Genomic DNA, 18,704 nt, shown 5'->3' with positions numbered 1-18,704 from the left:
AGGCTTGAGCCACTGCGCCCGGCCGATTTTTTTTTTTTTTTAAAGAACCATATTTTAGTTTTCATTGGTTTTTATCTATTTTTCCTTTTCTCCATTTCATTGATGTCCTCTCTGATCTTTATTACTTCGTTTCTTCCACTTAATTGGAGTTTCATTGCTTTTTGTTTCTTAGTTTCGTAGAGTAGATGCTACAATATATAATCTGCAGTAAATCTCATTCTTTGTATTTTTTGTTTCAGACATTATAGTTTTCATCTGTAGTAGTTCAACTTGGGTATCTATTAAAATTTTTTCCTCCCCTCCCCTCCCCTTCCCTCCCCTCCCCTTTTCTTTCTTTTCTTTCTGTCTCACTTTGCCACCCAGGCTGGAGTGCAGAGGTGTGATCTTGGCTCACTGCAATCTCTGCCTCTTGGGTTCAAGCAGTTTTCCTGCCTCAGCCTCCTGAGTAGCTGGGATTTTTTTTTTTTTCACAGTTGGATTAGATTATTAGGTAATATAGATTACTAATTGTATTATGTTTTATTAGAATTAGATTGGAAATCTTTGTGCAAAGCTACTGAAAAGATCATATGCTATTTTTTTCATGGCTGTTTTGCCTCTGATGTTTATTTCACCAATATTTGAAGAAAGAGATAAAAAGGAGAACCTAGACATCTGCCACCATGCCTGGCTAATTTTTGTGTTTTTCATAGAGATGGGATTTCACCATTTTGGCCAGGCTAGTCTTGAACTCCCGACCTCAGGTGATCCACCTGCCTCAGCCTCCCAAAGTGCTGGGATTACAGACGTGAGCCATCGCACCCGGCCTATCTATTAAAATTTTAACATCTTTTTTATATCTTCCCTGTCTCTAACTTTTGAACATGTGAAATACAGTCATAATAACTGTTATTTCTATGGTGATTCTAACATCTGTGTCAGTTTTGAGTTGGTTTTGATAGATTGATTTCATTCTTCTTTATGGGTTATCTTTTCTTGTTTTTTTGCAAGCCTGGTAACTTTTGTGGATTCCAGACATCATGAATTTTACTTTGTTTGTTACTAGAAGCCTTTGTATAATTTGCAAATATTCTTAAATTTTGTTATGGGATGTAGTTACGTTATTTAAAAATAATTTGATCCTATTTTGTTTTTTAATAATTGTTAAGCAGGACCTAAGCAATATTTGGTCTGGGGCACATTTTCCTACTTTTGAGGCCAAATCCTTCTGAGCATTTTACCCAGCATCCCATGAATTACGGTTTTCTAGTTTGGTAGGATCAGGAACCGTTTCTACCTTATCTGTATGAATGCCAGGTACTACTTCATCTAATCCTTTTAGAGAGTTCTTTCCCCAGCTTGAGTAGTTCCTTATATGTGTGTGCTGATGAGTACTCTGCTGATTCCAAAATGGTACCTTTGCAGATTTCTGGAGTTCTCTCTCCTCTACAGTTCTCTTATTCAAACTCTGTTTGGTCTTTTTAGACTCTTAGCTCCATTTCTTCAACTCAGTGAATGTACTGGCTCCATCTGCATTTCCCCTCCATACACTGTGGTCTGGAAACTCTCTGAATACAGTAAGCTGGAACAGTCATAGGGTTGTCATCATTTGTTTTCCTTCTCTGGCGATCACTGCCCTTTGTTGCTTGATTGCAGTTTTATTAGGTCATTGTTTAATAAATTTAATCTGGATTTGACTTGTTTCAGGCAGGATGGTAAATATCTTGGCTAGAAGCAGATGTATCTGTATCTTTGGCATGATGAATATGATAAAGCATTCTGTTCCCTAAGTATTCAGAAAAGAGACTGTTCGTGCCTATTGACTCCTTTCTGGATGGAGTTTGGAAAGAATAGTTCTTCTGTATTTTTTTTTTTTTTAGAGTGATTTTCCAGTACTTTTCTTTTGTACAGGTTTTTTTTTTTCACAGTTGGATTAGATTATTATTATTATTTGACGAAAGAGATAAAAGGAGAACCTAGACATAATCTTTCTATTGTCAATTTTTCTGTCACTAAAATATGTTCTGAAAAAGGACATTCCTGTCCTATGACATATTGCTGCCAAAATAAATCCCAAGAGATTGAAGCTTTATTCTAGTTTCAAATTGTTTCCTAGAAACCAGCCACCTAATTCAGAAAGAGATTAAGAGCCAAATCTTAGAAACATAACTTTTAAAAACTATATACCAAGACATGCCTCATTTGTGAATGTATGTGTGCTCATAAATTGGGTAAGTGTGCACCTAACTACTGTATTCATTTTATTATTCACTTTGTGCTTATACAAATGAAGCCTTTTTCATTCATATTCTGTAGCGTTGAACACTCCTGATTGGAGGATAGTTACTTTTTATGCTCCTGTTCAGTGTTAATGCATACAATTTTACAGGAAATTATAAAATGTCTCCACTTACTTTGGTATAGCTGTAACAATAGCTACTTTATTAAACATGTTTTCTGAAGTAGTGTAGGTAATTGACAGTTAATTTGGCTTTATCAGGTTATATAAAAAATGTTAGAGAAGCTATAAAAAAAACCTTTTGTATCAGGGTGTTTGCATCAAAAGGCTATGTTGGCTGGGCGCAGTGGCTCATGCCTGTAATCCCAGAACTTTGTGAGGCTGAGGTGGGCGGATCACTTGAGGCCAGGAGTTTGAGACCAGCCTGGCCAACCCAATGAAACCCTGTCTCTACTAAAAATGTAAAAAAATTAATCAGGGATGGTAGTACATGCCTGTAATCCCATCTGCTCAGGAGACTGAGGCACGAGAATCATTTGAATCTGGGAGGCAGAGGTTGTGGCAAGCCAAGATCCCATCACTGTACTCCAGCCTGGGTGACAAATTGAGACTATGTCAAAAAAAAAAAAAGACTATGTTGACATCTGAATTTAAGTTCTGCCAACTATAATTTAAAACTTAAGTTCCCTTAAACTGGTCATGATGGTAAGAATAGATAGCCCAGACTTTTTGAGATTACAGCTCATCTCTAAAATGACAAAGGTCAGATATAATAGTAGCCTTCATAAAATTTATTGCCACTGTGCTAAATACTTTTATAGACATTTCCTCATTTAAATAGACTTTGAAAGAAAAATCAGCTATTTAATCTTTAGGACAATTTTGTAAAAAGATCAATATATGTGTGTATTAATTTCCTATTGCTACTTTGACAAATACCACAAACTTTATGGCTTAAAACAATATAAATTTATTCTCTTAGAGTTTTGGAGGCCAGAGATCTGAAATAAGTTTCACTGGGCAGAAACCAAGATGTCAGGAGGGCTGGATTCCCTAGAGAAGCTCTAGGAGAGCATCTAGGGTTTTTTTGTTTGTTTGTTTGTTGGTTTGTTTGCCTTTTCCAGTTTCTGAAAATGAGTTCCTTGCCCAGGCTGGCCATGAACTCCTGGGCTCAAGTGATCCTCCTACCTGGGCCTCCCAAAGTGCTGGGATTACAGGCATGAGCTACTACACCTGGCCCAGTTTTTTTCTGATATGTTTTATCTTCTACTCTTGTCTTTGTTTTTTCTATATAAGACCGATGCTTAGTAGTCTAATGTCATGAATAGAAAGACAGATTTACATAGTCTGATATTGTAATTAATTTAGAAATACATTATATTTGATGTTTGAGCATGTCCTTAGACATGTGTTCAGATATGCTTCCTTATTCCCTTTAAGCCTTTTCTTTACTTTTTCCTTCACTTTTGTTACTCTCAATGCTAATGAAGAATTGACTGCTTTGCCACTGATGGTGGTACTCTAAGTAATGGGATGAAAGATTTTAGGAAACAGCTCTAGAGGTTTGTTAACTCCTAGAAGATCGTAGATTATTATTTTCTGTTTTTCATTATTGTCATTTCATTGGTTAATCCTATACCTTTGAAGAAAAAATTCCATTTGATACTTCTTTTATGCTGTATGGTTCAGCAACTTAAGAAGTTTACAGTATAAATGTTTTAGCAAAGTGAGCTTGTATTTTGTTGCACAGTTTAAAAGCTGAATGTTTACATTTTCTTGCCTAAACTACAGGATACCAGAAGGCCCCATTGATCAGGGGCCAGCTATAGGAAGAGTACGCGTTTTAGAAGAGCAGCTTGTTAAGGCCAAAGAACAGATTGAAAATTACAAGAAACAGACCAGAAATGGTAAGTGATTATACATTGTTTTTTCCCTCCTCAGTATATAGGCTTTAGCACAAATAATCGAAAGTTTCCTTTTATCAAAATGTTGGAAATGCTACGACCCTCTTTTCTTTGACTGCAGGTCTGGGGAAGGATCATGAAATCCTGAGGAGGAGGATTGAAAATGGAGCTAAAGAGCTCTGGTTTTTCCTACAGAGTGAATTGAAGAAATTAAAGAACTTAGAAGGAAATGAACTCCAAAGACATGCAGATGAATTTCTTTTGGATTTAGGACATCATGAAAGGTACAGTTCTCCTTTCACATTTTATTTGGGCTTTAGAAAAGATTATAATCTAAGAATGAGAAACAGACTTGTTAATCCATCTGTTGAGTGGTAAATATTAATAGCACCTACAATATTTAAGAGGAGAAGAGTACCTGAGGTCCCAAAGGATGGTAATTGCCAAGTGCAGTTCATCAACCAAAATATACCACCAGAAAGTATTAATTAAAATGTATTTCTAGAAATCTTTATATTCTAAATAAATTCTGAAGGTAGTGGTGCCAGCCAACAATACATTAAAACATCTTTCTCTAAATGTTCTTTATATATAATCAGTATTTGAAGCGGAGTATGCAGTTTTGCATTCCGATACATTGGAACTCATACTGAGTGAGTCCGATGGTTACATTTCTAATTCAAATATTAAAAACTTTAAAATAGCATTATTCTAATGAAAAGTTAACAGGTATTTTTTTTTTTTTTTTTTTTAAGTAAAAAGGAGTATTCTGTTCATTGTTCATTCATTAGTTGCTGGAAAGAGGAACCTGAGATCTGCCTGGTTAAATTTGTTTCTCCTATGCACACATTGCTAAATAATACGAAGTTTATCTTCCACAGAAAAGAAAACATTTTGGCGTTGTTGTGTTCATGCAGAACAAAATGTACTGAAAATCATTATAAATACAGTGAAACCTGTCTTTAGGCCTATTATATTTAAAGTCTATGTTCCCAGTAGGATTCTGATGGCAATTACTGTCCCATTAGTGAACAATAAAAGAAAAATTGTTGTATTAGCACAACCTACTACTGTGAAGAGGAAAAGAATTACCCCATACAAGTAAGAGATTTCATATTTATTAACATCAGCAGCAATATTATAATGATTTTGAAAAATTGCTTGGTTGTTTTAGGTGAAATTAAAAATCTGTCTATTGGAATCATTTTAGCATTAATAAAGCTACAGAAATATGATAGCATGGATTTCAAGGGGCAGTGAATTATTAGGCCACACATTGGACAGACTCTTTGATATATTTAGCCCCACTTGCAGTCACGCCATACTTAGACCACTAAACCAAATGCTGATTAATTCTGCCCTTAATATTTCTCTACCCTAAAGCTGATTCTAGGCACGAAACTTCTCTTAAATGGAATTTTGTGCTTGTGTTCTTTGCTTATCATGGTTTTGTAGGACAATTCAGATCTGAAGAGCATTTGACTTAGGTGGACTATGCTGTATGTAAAGGAGAATTTTGGCCACTGACTTCTGATGGAAACTTTAATTTTAAGATTTGAGCAATTGGGCTGGGTGTGGTGGCTCATGCCTGTAATCCCAGCACTTTGGGAGGCTGAAATAAGCAGATCTCTTGAGGCCAGGAGTTTGAGACCAGCCTGGCCAACATGGCAAAACCCGGTCTCTACTAAAAACCCCGTCTCTACTAAAAATACAAAAATTAGCCAGGCATGGTGGCGCATACCTGTGAGCCCAGCTACTCGGGAGGCTGAGGCTCGAGAATTACTTGAACCTGGGAGGCAGAGGTTGTGGTGAGCGGAGATCATGCCACTGTACTCCAGCCTGGGCAACAGAGCAAGAGTCTGTCCCAAAAAAAAGATTTGAGTAATCAGATAACTTGAGAATTTAATTTTCCAGTCTTTTTAAAAATTAAAATAATTCGTGTGTGTATGTATATATATGTGTGTGTATATATGTGTGTGTGTGTGTGTGTGTGTGTATATATATATATATTTTTTAAAGATGTGGAGGTCTTTCTATGTTACCCAGGTCAGTCTTGAACTCCTGGTCTCCAGTGATCCTTCCTCCTCAGCCTCCTAAGTAGCTGGGATTACAGGCATGGGATACCATGTCCAGCTGAATTGAAATAACTCTTTAAGGAATTATTTTGTAAATATTAATATAATTTGTGTTTATAACTCGCATATGTTTTGTGACCATATGTACAAATGAAAAGTGAATATAGTAAGTTGGCCCCTGAGAAACTGATATAAATCAATTTTCCATTTTTTTTTTGTTCTTGTTGAATTATTATGATTCCTTGCAGTGCTGTTTAGCCTATGTTAAATAATGGTAGTTCATTGAAAACAAAAATGGTAAGTAAAGGTACCCAACTCAGTTTGTTTTCCTGTCGTAAACAGAAATGACAATCAACCTGGGACATAACTTCATAGGGTAGTAATTTAACTCCAGGAAGCCAGATAAGAATGCAGTAATACAAATAATGAGCAAAACACAATCAAACATTAGAGAAATAACCCTTAAACTGATGGATGTACAAATAGAAAGGATTTTTATTATATAGAATATACCCTTTTACTGACCATTTTCAAGATCCTTAAGTATAAGAATTAAAACAAACTTTTGTGTTTGCCGCTGTTAATTTTTATATGATACAAAAGTCCATTTTATTTTTACATGGGCTCAAATTATAGTGTATAGGTTTCTAGGTCTGTAGCTGGGACCATAGTCAGTGAGGCTGCCACCTGGGTATGGGCCTGCCTTCTTAAAGAGCCCTCCTGAGTCTTGGGCTCTATTAGGGTTTTGCAGCCTTCTACCTAGGTTAGAAGATTATTAGCAGATTATTGAACATGAGTAGTTCATTGTGGGAGCCCCTGATTTGTAGCCAAATTTGACAGAGTGTGGGAACCCTGGCCACTTTGTACTTGGATGGCATCTGAAGTGGGGTGTAGTATGGAACTGAGAGGTCTGGGCTAATTCTGGGTACTTCGTGTCACTACCTAGTAGGTGTCCACAGAGATTTGGAGAATTATCTGATGTGGAAAACGCATGCATTTGGTTTCAGAAGTGTTCTGTGGTGAAAAACAGATCATAATACTAGTAGTAATACTAAGTGATGCTAAAGTTGCTGGTCTTTGAGAACTACAACTACAGACTCCCTGTTTCTCTTTGTGAGTTCACTACCGATGCCTGTGTTTCCTGGTAAAAATCACATTTCTGTGTAGGTTAGTGACCCCATCAGTGAGCTGTGGGGGGAAGACGACTCCTTTGTTGCCCACTTGAAGCTGTTTCCTGGTAGTCAGGGCACCATGTTTTCTCGTCTGGAATCTGGCTCCTGTTGTTCATCACTTGCATTACCGGGCATTCAAATGCAGCCTGGGGGCCAAATATCATAAGTTTGTTCTAAGATTCAACTCACCTGAGATTTTTAGCAAAACACTATTTATTTCCCTGATTGGCCTTGGTAGCTAGTAACTAGTAGAGCCTAATCTGCCTGCAACCACAGTTGGTTAATCAACTGGTAGTAATCAGTAATATTCTTGGGCTTTTATAAGCTTTTACAGGCTGTTTAAGAATTTAGAGGTGTTGATGGTATAATAAATGTAGAGTAGCATAGTAATTATTATCTGCTATATTGATATCAATTTTTAGCATCACTAGATTTTTAAATGATAATTTCATTCTAGTGATTGCATATGACCATTCTTCCCAGTAATACAGTTAAATATATTTGTAGCTTTTGATATCATTGACCATGAATTGACCCTAGCCTACCTCTTTGCAGTAGAGAGAATTAAGTGGTTTAGAGTAAGTATTTTTGCCATTGTGGTTTTATTATTTATGTAGTATTGTAGGTTCAGTGCTTGGATTTATGGCAGTTTAGATGTGTACCTCAACCTTTAAGCATATCATAGAGTCTTGTCTTATCAACCTTTCAGGCCGATGCAGAGAGAGAGACATGTTTAACTTAATCACTGCTGCTCTGATTATTTTTGTCATCTTCATATTGCCAGATACCAGTTTATGAAAAGGGCACCAAAGCTGCTGCTTTCTGCTTTTTAAATTACCACAGTTTTAAAATTTATTCGTTTATTTTATTATTTCTTTTACCAAGTCCTGTTTATGGTAATTATAACAATTATAAAACTTCAAACTAAAATACAGGAGATGAGCCATTTTTCAACTGTGTTGACTGAAACTATTGAAAAACAATCTAATAAAGTAGCAATCTCATCTCCCCTACCTAGTTTGCATCATCTCATTATCAGTAACATATAGGGCAGCTTTGCTTAGACTAAATGGTGTTCTCCAAAAAGTGAACCATACTTATGTTAATTATGCTGATTTGCTAATGTCCAAAAAAACATTGTGGGGGATTATGTAACAAAGGAAATGACTTTGACTCAAATAAGGGGTACAGTGGGAAAGATTGATAGGTTAATAGCTTACAGATTTTTTAAGTTTATGATTTTTTAAAGTTTATGATCATAGTTGTTGTTGCCCAATAGCTTGTATTTTCATTCTCTTTGGAAGGTCCAATAATTGATATTCCCACTCTTGAAAAGTTGAGTTTAGTGAACCTTCAAACCTTCTATTCTTTGTGTTTTATTTTATACAAACACACAGAGAAAGAAAGAGAGGAAGGGAGGAAAGAAGATCTTACTAAGTTCTTTGAGATGTGGTTTGAGACTTACATTAAGCTGGAATGTGGATATTCTTTCTTGAATTTTAGATTTCTTTGAACAAAACGTTTTTGTATGATTGTCTTTCTTCTAAGGAATCCAAGCTTATTTTCAAGTGGTGCTAGAACATTCATCCTAATATTCATGTGCAAAGGGATACATATCTTTATGAAGTCATCCTTATTCTGCTCATCACGTAGTCTCTATCAGCCAGATAATGATTTTTCATCTCCTGTGATGGAACACTGTCTCCTAAAATAAAGTTTGCATTAGAAGAAGACTCTCCAGGTGGAAAAGGGTGTTTTTCATCTAGTGGCTCTAATTCTGTTTTGCTTCCTACTACCACACATCTTTTGGGTGTGATTTCCAAACTTAAGAATGATTTTACATTAAAAACAATCACTTACTAAGGATTTCTTATATGCCAGTCACTATGATAAAGGTTCTGCATTCATTATGTTATTTTATCAGCACAATAGTCCTACAAGGTATGCATTATTTGTTCCTTTTGTTTGTTTATTTGTTTGCTTACTTGTTTGTTTGAGACCGAGTCTCGCTCTGTTGCCAGGCTGGAGTGCAGTGGTGCGATCTCGGCTCACTGCCCGGATTCAAGCGATTCTCCTGCCTCAGCCTCCCGAGTAGCTGGGACTACAGGCCCATGCCACCCTGCCCAGCTAATTTTTGTATTTTTAGTACAGACGGGGTTTCACCATGTTGGCCAGAATGGTTTTGATCTCTTGACCTCGTGATCCGTCCCCCTCGGCCTCCCAAAGTGCTAGGATGACAGGCGTGAGCCACCACGCCTGGGTTATTTGTTCCTTTTTTTATTTTTATTTTTTTTTGAGATGGAGTTTCACTCTTGTTGCCCAGGCTGGAGTGCAATGGCACGATCTCGGCTCACTGCAACCTTCGCCTCCTGAGTTCAATGGCAGGATCTCGGCTCGCTGCAACCTCCGCATCCCGAGTTCAAGCTGTTATCCTGTCTCGGCCTCCTGAGTAGCTGGGATTACACTCTCCCGTCACTACACCTGGCTAATTTTGTATTTTTAGTAGAGACGGGGTTTCTCCATGTTGGCCAGGCTAGTCTCGAACTCCTGACCTCAGGTGATCTGCCCACCTCGGCCTCCCAAAGTTGTTCCTTTTTATTTTTGAGACGGAGTCTCGCTCTGTCATCCAGGCTGAAGTGCAGTGGCACGATCTTGGCTCACTGCAACCTCCGTCTCCCAGGTTTCAAGTGATTCTTGTGCCACAGCCTCCAGGTAGCTGGGACTACAGACATGTGCCACCATGCCCGGCTAATTTTCATATTTTTAGTAGAGATGAGATTTCACCATGTTGGCCAGGCTGGTCTCAAACTCCTGACCTCAATGATCCGCCCACTCCGGCCTCCCAAAGTGCTGGGATTACAGGCGTGAGCCACTGCACCTGGCTTAGTTCCTTTTTTATAACTGAAGTTATATTCAGTTCTGGAGAAATTAGGTGGCTTAACACAGGCCAAGTAGCAGAATGGTTTTACTCCAAAATCCTTTCTCTTAATTGCTAAATACTTAGCTTTTCTGAGCTTTTTCTCTTCTACATACTGGGATATAATTCCTGTAGCACAGCATTGTGATGATTACATGAAGGAAAATATATAAAATACTTCACATAGTGCTTGACACATTATAGATTCTGGTAGGCTCTGGTCAGACCTATTAATACATCAGGAAAACTTAACTCTTAGACTCTGCAGAACTGGCACAGATAAAGGCAGATTATTGAAAGACTCAATAGGAAAAATGTTAAGGCCTAGAAACTAAACGTAAGCCTAGGGGACATCACTCACCAAAGTAACATAATTGTTGTCTTATATATGATAGTATAAGCTATTTTTGTTGTCATCCTTCTGGAATTTTCCCCACCCATGTCAGTGGTCAAGATGGTGGCATCCTAAAGTTCCTCCTTGAGATAAGGGAGGCAGCAAGGAGCTTTGATTTCTTGCCTGTCTCCTGGTCACATTTTCATCCTTAGCATTGCTTATTTTTGCTGCAGGCGCAAACCGAAGTAAAAACAGTTTTGGACAAAACTCAAGTAATTTTTCTTGCCCATGATGCAGATTTGCCCATGGATTTGACTTTGAGAGTAAATCTTAGTCACATTTACCCTCATAAGTGTTAATTCATTCACCTTCTTGCCTGGATTCCATCTCTGTGCTGGCCCTTAAGGGGAACTTCTCTCTCTTTCTCTTTTTTTTTTTTTTCTTTGAGGCAAGGTCTCTCTCTGTTACCCAGGCTAGAGCACAGTGGTGCAAAAACGACCTGGGCTAAAGCGATCCTCCTGCCTCGGCCTCCTGAGTAGCTGGGACTATAGGCACGTGTCCCTGCGCCCAGCTAGATTTTTTATTTTTTGTGGAGAGGGGACTTGCTATGGTGCCCAACTCTGTCTTGAACTCCTGTGCTCAAGTGATCCTTCTGCCTTAGCTTCCCACATTGGTGGGATTATAGGCGTGAGCCACCATACCCGACCGAACTTCTCTCTTTAACATTTTGAATCAGGTGTAAACAAAAAGCCCTCTTTGTGTTTCGTTCCTCAGTGGCATAGAGGCAGACTAGAAGTCTTTTTTTTAATAAATAGTTTTATGACTATTAAAATAGAAAAATAGAGAAATTAGCAGAAAATACAAAGAACATAAAACATAACCAATTTTTGAAATAGAGGTTTTAATACTTGTCATAGGTGGCTTGCTTTCAGAGTCATAAATTCTATTCTACTCTGCCGGGCGTGGTGGCTCACACCTATAATCCTAGCACTTTGGGAGGCCCATGAGTGTGGATCACATGAGGGTGGATCACATGAGGCCAGGAGTTTGAGATCACCCTGGCCAACATGGTGAAATCCCATCTCTACAAAAATACAAAAAAAAAAAAAAAAAAAAAAACTCGTCAGGCATGTAGCTCATGCTTATAATCCCAGCTACTCAGGAGGCTGAGACAGGAGAACTGCTTCAGCCCAGGAGGTGGAGGTTGCAGTGAGCTGAGATCGCGCCACTGCACTCCAGCCTGGGTGACGGAGCGAGACTCTATCTCAAAAAACAAAAAGCAAACAAACAAAATTCTATTCTACTCAGTGTCTTCAGGCAACTTTATTGTATCCTCAAATGGCCAGCACTATTTTGCTGGTCCCTTGCCTAGGTTTGTTATTTCCCAAACCTTGACCTGGTCTCATAATAGATCTTTAGTACACCCACTTACTAGATTTTTTGATATGTTCATAGTCAAAACCACAACAGCCAGATTCCCTGATTTCTGGGACTCTTCTGGGAGATTTGGTTTCAGGGTCGAGTTACTGAAAACCCAGGGCTTCTGCAGAATGGTTTTGAGTCACCATGATTCTCTTGCTGATTTGATTGTCCTCTTGTCTTTGGCCAAAAAATACATACTGCAGGATGATAACTTTCAAACATAATTGAAACAATAAAGAACTAGTTTGAATTTAAGGTTGTATCCTGGACTTAATTGTCTTCCCTCCAGTCACCAACAGAGAGGCCAAGAAACAAAAGATTTTAAAAACAAGCTTAATTTTAGTGGACCATGAAGTTACAGTAACTTATATTGATACCCTGACTGCATTATCACAAAAAATTAGTGTACTCTTTTTTTTTCTTTGATATTTGGTCTTCTAGTTGCTTGGTTATTCTGCTTTCTAGGTAGAGACAGATGAATGTGAATAATTAATTGCCAAGATTTAGTACTGATGTAAACTTGGTAAAAACATTGACATAAACTAATTTATTTTAAAAAGTAGAGATCAGCTTTCATTCCCAATGGTACAAGAATGTCTTGATTCCTATGACAAGAAAGTATAAACCATGCTAATGCTTGTATTTCAAGGGACTCTTCTCTTTAAATTAGACCTAATGCAATTTTTACCTCCTTGAGGCTATATGATGATTGTCAATGAAATGTAATGCTTTTTGTTTCTGTATGTGTTTGTGTGCATGCGTGCACCCATGTGCATAAGTGTAGTGACACATTTAACATAAAACTAAGAGGGTATTGAATTTCCTTTTTTCCTTCGACAGATATTTGCTGATAAACTGGTTATTCCACTGTATGACATCTCCAGAACGATACTGTTATTTAAAACAGACTTGTGCCGGCACAGTGGCTCACACCTGTAATCATAGCACTTTAAGAGGCTGATCACCTGAGGTCAGGAGTTCAAGACAAGCCTGACCAACATGGTGAAACACTGTCAATACTATAAATACAAAAAATTAGCCAGGTTTGGTGGTGCATGCTTGTAATCTCAGCTACTTGGGAGGCTGAGGCAGGAGAATCACTTGAACCTGGGAGGAGGCAGAGATTGCAGTGAGCTGAGATTGTGCCACTGCACTCCAGCCTGGGCAACAAGAGTGAAACTCTGTCTCAAATAAATAAATAAATAAATAAATAATGTGAAGTTGAGACTTGCAACAAGTTTTGTGATTACTCCTATTTGATAGGTAGGAAAAAACAAATGACCACATTCTATTATGATGAAACCTATGAAATATAAAGAATGATGAGGGTGATGTGAAAGAGGCTTATGAAACTGAGAATATGTTTTAAATGAACTTTTAGGCCAGGCACGTTGGCTCACGCCTGTAATCCCAGCACTTTGGGAGGCCGAGGCGGGCGAATCACGAGGTCAGGAGATAGAGACCATCCTGGTTAACACGGTGAAGCCCCGTCTCTGATGAAAATACAAAAAATTAGCCGGTGTGGTGGCAGGCACCTGTAATCCCAGCTACTTGGGAGGCTGAGACAGGAGAATGGCGTGAACCCAGGAGGCGGAGCTTGCAGTGAGCTGAGATCGTGCCACTGCACTCCAGCCTACGCGATGAGCAAGACTCCATCTTAAAAAAAAAAAAAAAAAAATGAACTTTTAGCTGAGCCCTGTAGCCCTCTTATAATTAAAGACTTCTGTGTTTCCATAAGCAACTCACAGTTTCATACAGATAGTGACTTTCCCCCTCAGTAACTATAAAAAAAAACTGTAGTCTACATAATAGTCCATAGAGGACTCAGTTTTATAGTATAAAAAAACTGGAAAGTTGAAACTTTGCCTACTCTATAAGACTTCAGGTTAATTTCTGGCATTGTAAGTTTGGTTTTTGCAGCCAAAATCTCTTTCATGAAAAGAAAATGTTTTGAATCCTACATGAGAATAACAAATAAGAAAATGGACAAGGCATTACATATTGGCCTCTTGCCCTGTTTAAAAAGGGTGAAAATGGAAGTAGATAAGCTGCAAAGTGTCCTGTGTATGATTAATGTTGACACATGACACAGATGTCTGAAGTGCTTCACAAATGGAACTGTTGTTCCAAAGCATTGTTCAAAGTTGTTCTACTATTAATTTAGGATGAATAGTCTAAATATTGGCTGAGATTTTAATTTTAATTGAATTAATAGTTTCACTTTATTCAAAAGGGGCTATTATCACGTATTCTCTGTTAATCATGTATACTTCTAATGGCTTTCTGTGATAGTAAATAAGAATTTCCTGTGGGCTGCCATTGCATTTTTACTAAATAGTTTAGCATCTAGTTAAGAATCAGGAATAAAAGAGTACTAAGACTGTGTCACATACTCTTAGGCAAATTACAATTGTTGAGGGCATGTTTCTCCGTCTCTTAAGTGATTCCTTCTCATTGATCAATCCCCTTCTTCAGGGTGTTATAGGGAACTCACTATTGGATCATTTTTGTGATTGATCATCAGAACCACATGTTACTGTTACCCACATCTAATGGCTCCTTCCTCTTGGTAGTAGAATTGTTAGTAGATGCTCTTCAGAACAACAATGGAAAAGCTCAGGAAAAACAACTCCTCCGAGCCCTCGTAGCTTTAAAAAAAAAAAGGGTGGGCTACCACATGTATTACTATTTTGTGTGTCTTATGATATGCCATTTTTTTTTTTTTTTTTGAGGACAGAGTCTCGCTCTTGTCGCCCAGTTTTTGCTGGAGATGCCAGTTGGCCGATCTCAGCTCTAAGCTGCAAGCTCCGCCTCCGGCGGGTTTACGCCATTCTTCCTGCCTCAGGTCCTCCTGAGTTAGCTGGGAACTACATGGCTTGCCTGCCACCTCGCCTGGGCTAGTTTTTTTGCATTTTTTAGCTAGAGATGGGGTTGTCACCAGTGTTATGCCAGGATTGGTCTCGATCTCCTGACTCGTGATCCGCCCGTCTCGACCTCCAAAGTTCTGGATTACAGGCTTGAGCCAAGCCCCCGGGCACTATGCATTTTTTAAAGACTATATTTGGGAAGGGTATTTCGATACTTTGTCTCAGAGATGTCAAAATAATTTTCCTAGGACACAAAGTAGGAGGCAGAACCAAAATTGAGAAATTGGTATGTCTGGCTCCCAAAGCGCTCTCCTCTGATTCAGACTTTAATTTTTGGATATTTACATTGAGCAGAGTACACATTATTGTGCTCTGGACCTCCTCCTTTGATATTTGTTATTGTAGTAGTTAGAAGCCTCGACTTTAAAATTCATTGCTTGGGTTTGATTTCCTACTCTGACATTTCTCAGGTTTGTGATTTTGAGCAAATTATTTAACCTCTCAATGCCTGCCATGTCTTATCTAGTTTGTAAGATTATTGTGAGAATTAAATGAAATAATGTAAAGCACTTAGAATAGGTGGACCTATTTATTGTTGTTGTTGTTTTTATTTATTGTAATACATCAGTTTTCTCTAAGTACTCTTGGAATCTCCAGATAATGCTTTATGTTTTTAGTTAATACAATCATTATAAGTGATTTCTAGATGTGTAATTTTTCCGACAATATACGTTTCTAACTTTATAATTTTCATAAGCAAATAATCCATACTCTTAAGCATGCCTTGAACAGAGGAGTTAATACAAAGTGTTGAGAAGGGATGAAGCTGGAGCTACACCTGGGTAAGGATTATTCCCCAAACCTCTCTACCATCAAACTGGATTTGTAAAAGATAAAAATTATCACCGTTATCTCATTATATAAACTCTTGAAGGGTTTTCTTTGCTACTTTTTCATCATCTAAAGATACTTATTGAATATTTTGTCTGTGGCATGCAGTGTTCCACATGCTGATTTTAAACAACAACAAAAAGGAAACAAAAAAATAAAAGAAGCAACCAAAAAAAAGTTCACTCTTTTGGAGCTTAAATTCTAGTAGGGCATGAAAGATAAGAAGTAAGTGATATTGTATATCGGAAAATGATAACTGCTTAGAAAAATATATAATAAGCAGGGAAGGAGTGTTAGCCGCAGTGAATCCACACAGGCCTGCAGCAACTTGATTCTTGCCTCCTTGGAGGAAAGAATTTGGCCGGGAGAACATAAGGCAGAGTGAGAGATCGAGGCAAGTTTTAGAGCAGGAATGAGAGTTCATTAAAATGTTTTAGAGCAGGAATGAAAGGAAGTCAAGTACACTTGTAAGAGGGCCAGGCAGGCAACTTGAGAGGATCAAGTGTGCTGTCTGACCGTTGACATGCGCCTGTATATATTGCTGTGGTTCCAGGGTTTGCATTTCTTACCTGATTTTTCCTTGGGGCAGGCTGTCTGCATGAGCAGTGGCCTGCCAGCACTTGGGAGAGATCACTTATGCAGTGTGTTTACTGAAGTTGTGCACATGCTCATTTGAGGCTTTTTTTTCCTTACCAGTTGAGTGATCCTAGAGGAAGGTCATATAACAGTTAAAGTCTGCCATTTTGCTTCTTAGTACACATGCTTGAACCAGCTCACACAACTCGTGAAAACTTATCAAGAAGCTGCTGATGATCAGCTTCAGTTGTTTTCTGTCTATTTAGGAGCCTGCCTTTCCCTGGCACCAGCTGCGACCAGTTAAATTATTTTAGAGAGATAGTTTAACAACTGCCTGACCATCACCTGATAGTCACCTGACATTGCTTGGGGGTTAAGAGGGTTCCTTCCCCTGCCCTCTCATGTCTGCCTAGCTACCTACTCAAACAGAAGGAGAGGGAAAACCAAGGGGTGAGGGTGACGGGAGAGAGTGTTGGATTTTTAAGTGGGATAATCTGGGAATACCTTATGAAGATGGTGACATTTGAGCAAAGATTTCAAGGTCATTTAGGTGAGCCATGTGAATAGATACCTGAGAAAAGAGCATTCCAGGGCAGGGAAGAGCAATAGAAAAGCTCTGGAGTAGGAATATACCTGGCACTGTCAGGGGTTAGCAACAAGACCAGTGTGACTGAAATAGAGAAATCAAAGAGGATGGTAGTGCGAGATGAGATCAAAGACAAGGATGAGATCAAAGTGAGCCATATTGGGTGGGGTCTTCTAGGTCAAAGTAGTAATTTTGGCTTTGACTCTGAGTGAGCTGAGGAGCAAATTCATGTTAAGAACAAAGTAGTAACATTATTTACCTGATGTTGTAACAGGATCTGGCTGATACATTGAGAATAAACTTTAGACATAGGCAATGATGGAAGCAGGGAGACCTTATTAGGAGGTTGTTGTAATCCAGGTGAGAGAAGATGGTGTCTCAGTTGGTAAAAGTGCTGGTGGTGATATGTGAAAAATTAGAAATTAGCTACAAATTTGCCGTCAGATTTGTAGAGGATGTTAGACAAACAGAGACTCTTGCTTTTTACTTTTCTTTCTTGCTAAATGCAAGTCATAATTTTTATTTAATGCAATATAAATAAAACCATTTGTAGCAGCCCTAAAGTTTCTCTTTTTAGCTTACTGGAGATTTTACTTTACTCTGCAGGTAATCCAGCATGTTGTAATTGAAATTACTGATGCTAAACAGAGTGGGAATTCTGATGCTAAACAGTCATTTTATTAGTTTAGACCAGGACTCAGCAAATTATGGCCCAGAGACCAAAGCTGACTCATTGCCTGTTTTTGTAAATAAAGTTTCATTCAAACACAGCCACACCTATTCATTTGCGTGTTATCTATGGCGGCTTTCTGCTACAAAGGCAAAGGATCTTAGAGATCCATAGAGACTAAAATATTTACTATCTGGGCCTTTAATGAAAAAGTTTGCTGACCCTTGGTTTATACTGTTAAGAGTTGTGTACAGATTTTCCTCTGATCTTTTTCCAGTCACTCAGAGTGTTTAACTTTGAAGAGAAAAATTGAAAGGTGACATGAAATGATAGTAGAGAGAACCAAGAGGTACTAACAAATACTAACATCAACTTCTTTCTCTATGTTAATTTACTCATTTGTTTGCTTTGCGTATTCACTTTCCTCCAGATCTCTGTAGTGCTCTATGTTGGGAAACAAGTGCAGCTGACTAGCTTGAACAAAAAAAGTGTATTTTCTCAACAGTGAAAATTTACTATATGAATGAATATTGGATTTTAAGAGACTAATTTTTGAATTGCACAACCTTGATAGAAAATAAAAGATGAGTACCAGCATCAATGTGAGCATCAATCTTTATGAGGAATTTGGCATTCATCGTAAGACTTTGTGTAATCCAGTGAAGCAGTACTAATAAGACCTCCAATGCTGTCTGTTTTAACAGGTCTATAATGACGGATCTATACTACCTCAGTCAGACAGATGGAGCAGGTGATTGGCGGGAAAAAGAGGCCAAAGATCTGACAGAACTGGTCCAGCGGAGAATAACGTATCTTCAGGTAAGAAGGTTGAGTTAAGAATAAATTTGAGTGAAAAAAAGAAGGATCATCATATAACTAAGATTAACAATTTCAGTTAGTTTTTAGTCTTCCTGGCCCTTGCCTTTTGAAAATAAGTACTCACACATTTTACATATTTATTCAGAAAGACACCATGTTACGCCTTGAGTAGAATACAAAGATGGCTAAAACAAAGACCCTGTCCTAAAGGGAGCTACTTCTTCTTTTTATTTATTTATTTATTTATTATTAT

General features: G+C 38.0%; 1 protein-coding gene across 10 annotated transcripts in view; it reads left to right on the top strand.

The window, feature by feature from the left end:
* FUT8 (fucosyltransferase 8) overlaps positions 1-18,704 on the top strand; it is a 354,455-nt gene that overhangs the window by 223,023 nt on the left and 112,728 nt on the right. For all 10 annotated transcript variants that reach the window (XM_017892453.1, XM_017892454.1, XM_017892444.1 and 7 more), the window contains 3 exons: positions 4,010-4,125; positions 4,244-4,406; positions 18,337-18,451. In XM_017892453.1, coding sequence (XP_017747942.1) covers positions 4,010-4,125; positions 4,244-4,406; positions 18,337-18,451 — 394 coding nt within the window. The remainder of the gene's footprint in view (positions 1-4,009; positions 4,126-4,243; positions 4,407-18,336; positions 18,452-18,704) is intronic.

This window comes from Rhinopithecus bieti, unplaced genomic scaffold (genome assembly GCF_001698545.2).
Source record: "Rhinopithecus bieti isolate Rb0 unplaced genomic scaffold, ASM169854v2 scaffold_20892, whole genome shotgun sequence".
Classification (NCBI taxonomy): domain Eukaryota; kingdom Metazoa; phylum Chordata; class Mammalia; order Primates; family Cercopithecidae; genus Rhinopithecus; species Rhinopithecus bieti.
This window is presented reverse-complemented; position numbering and strand designations above follow the sequence as displayed.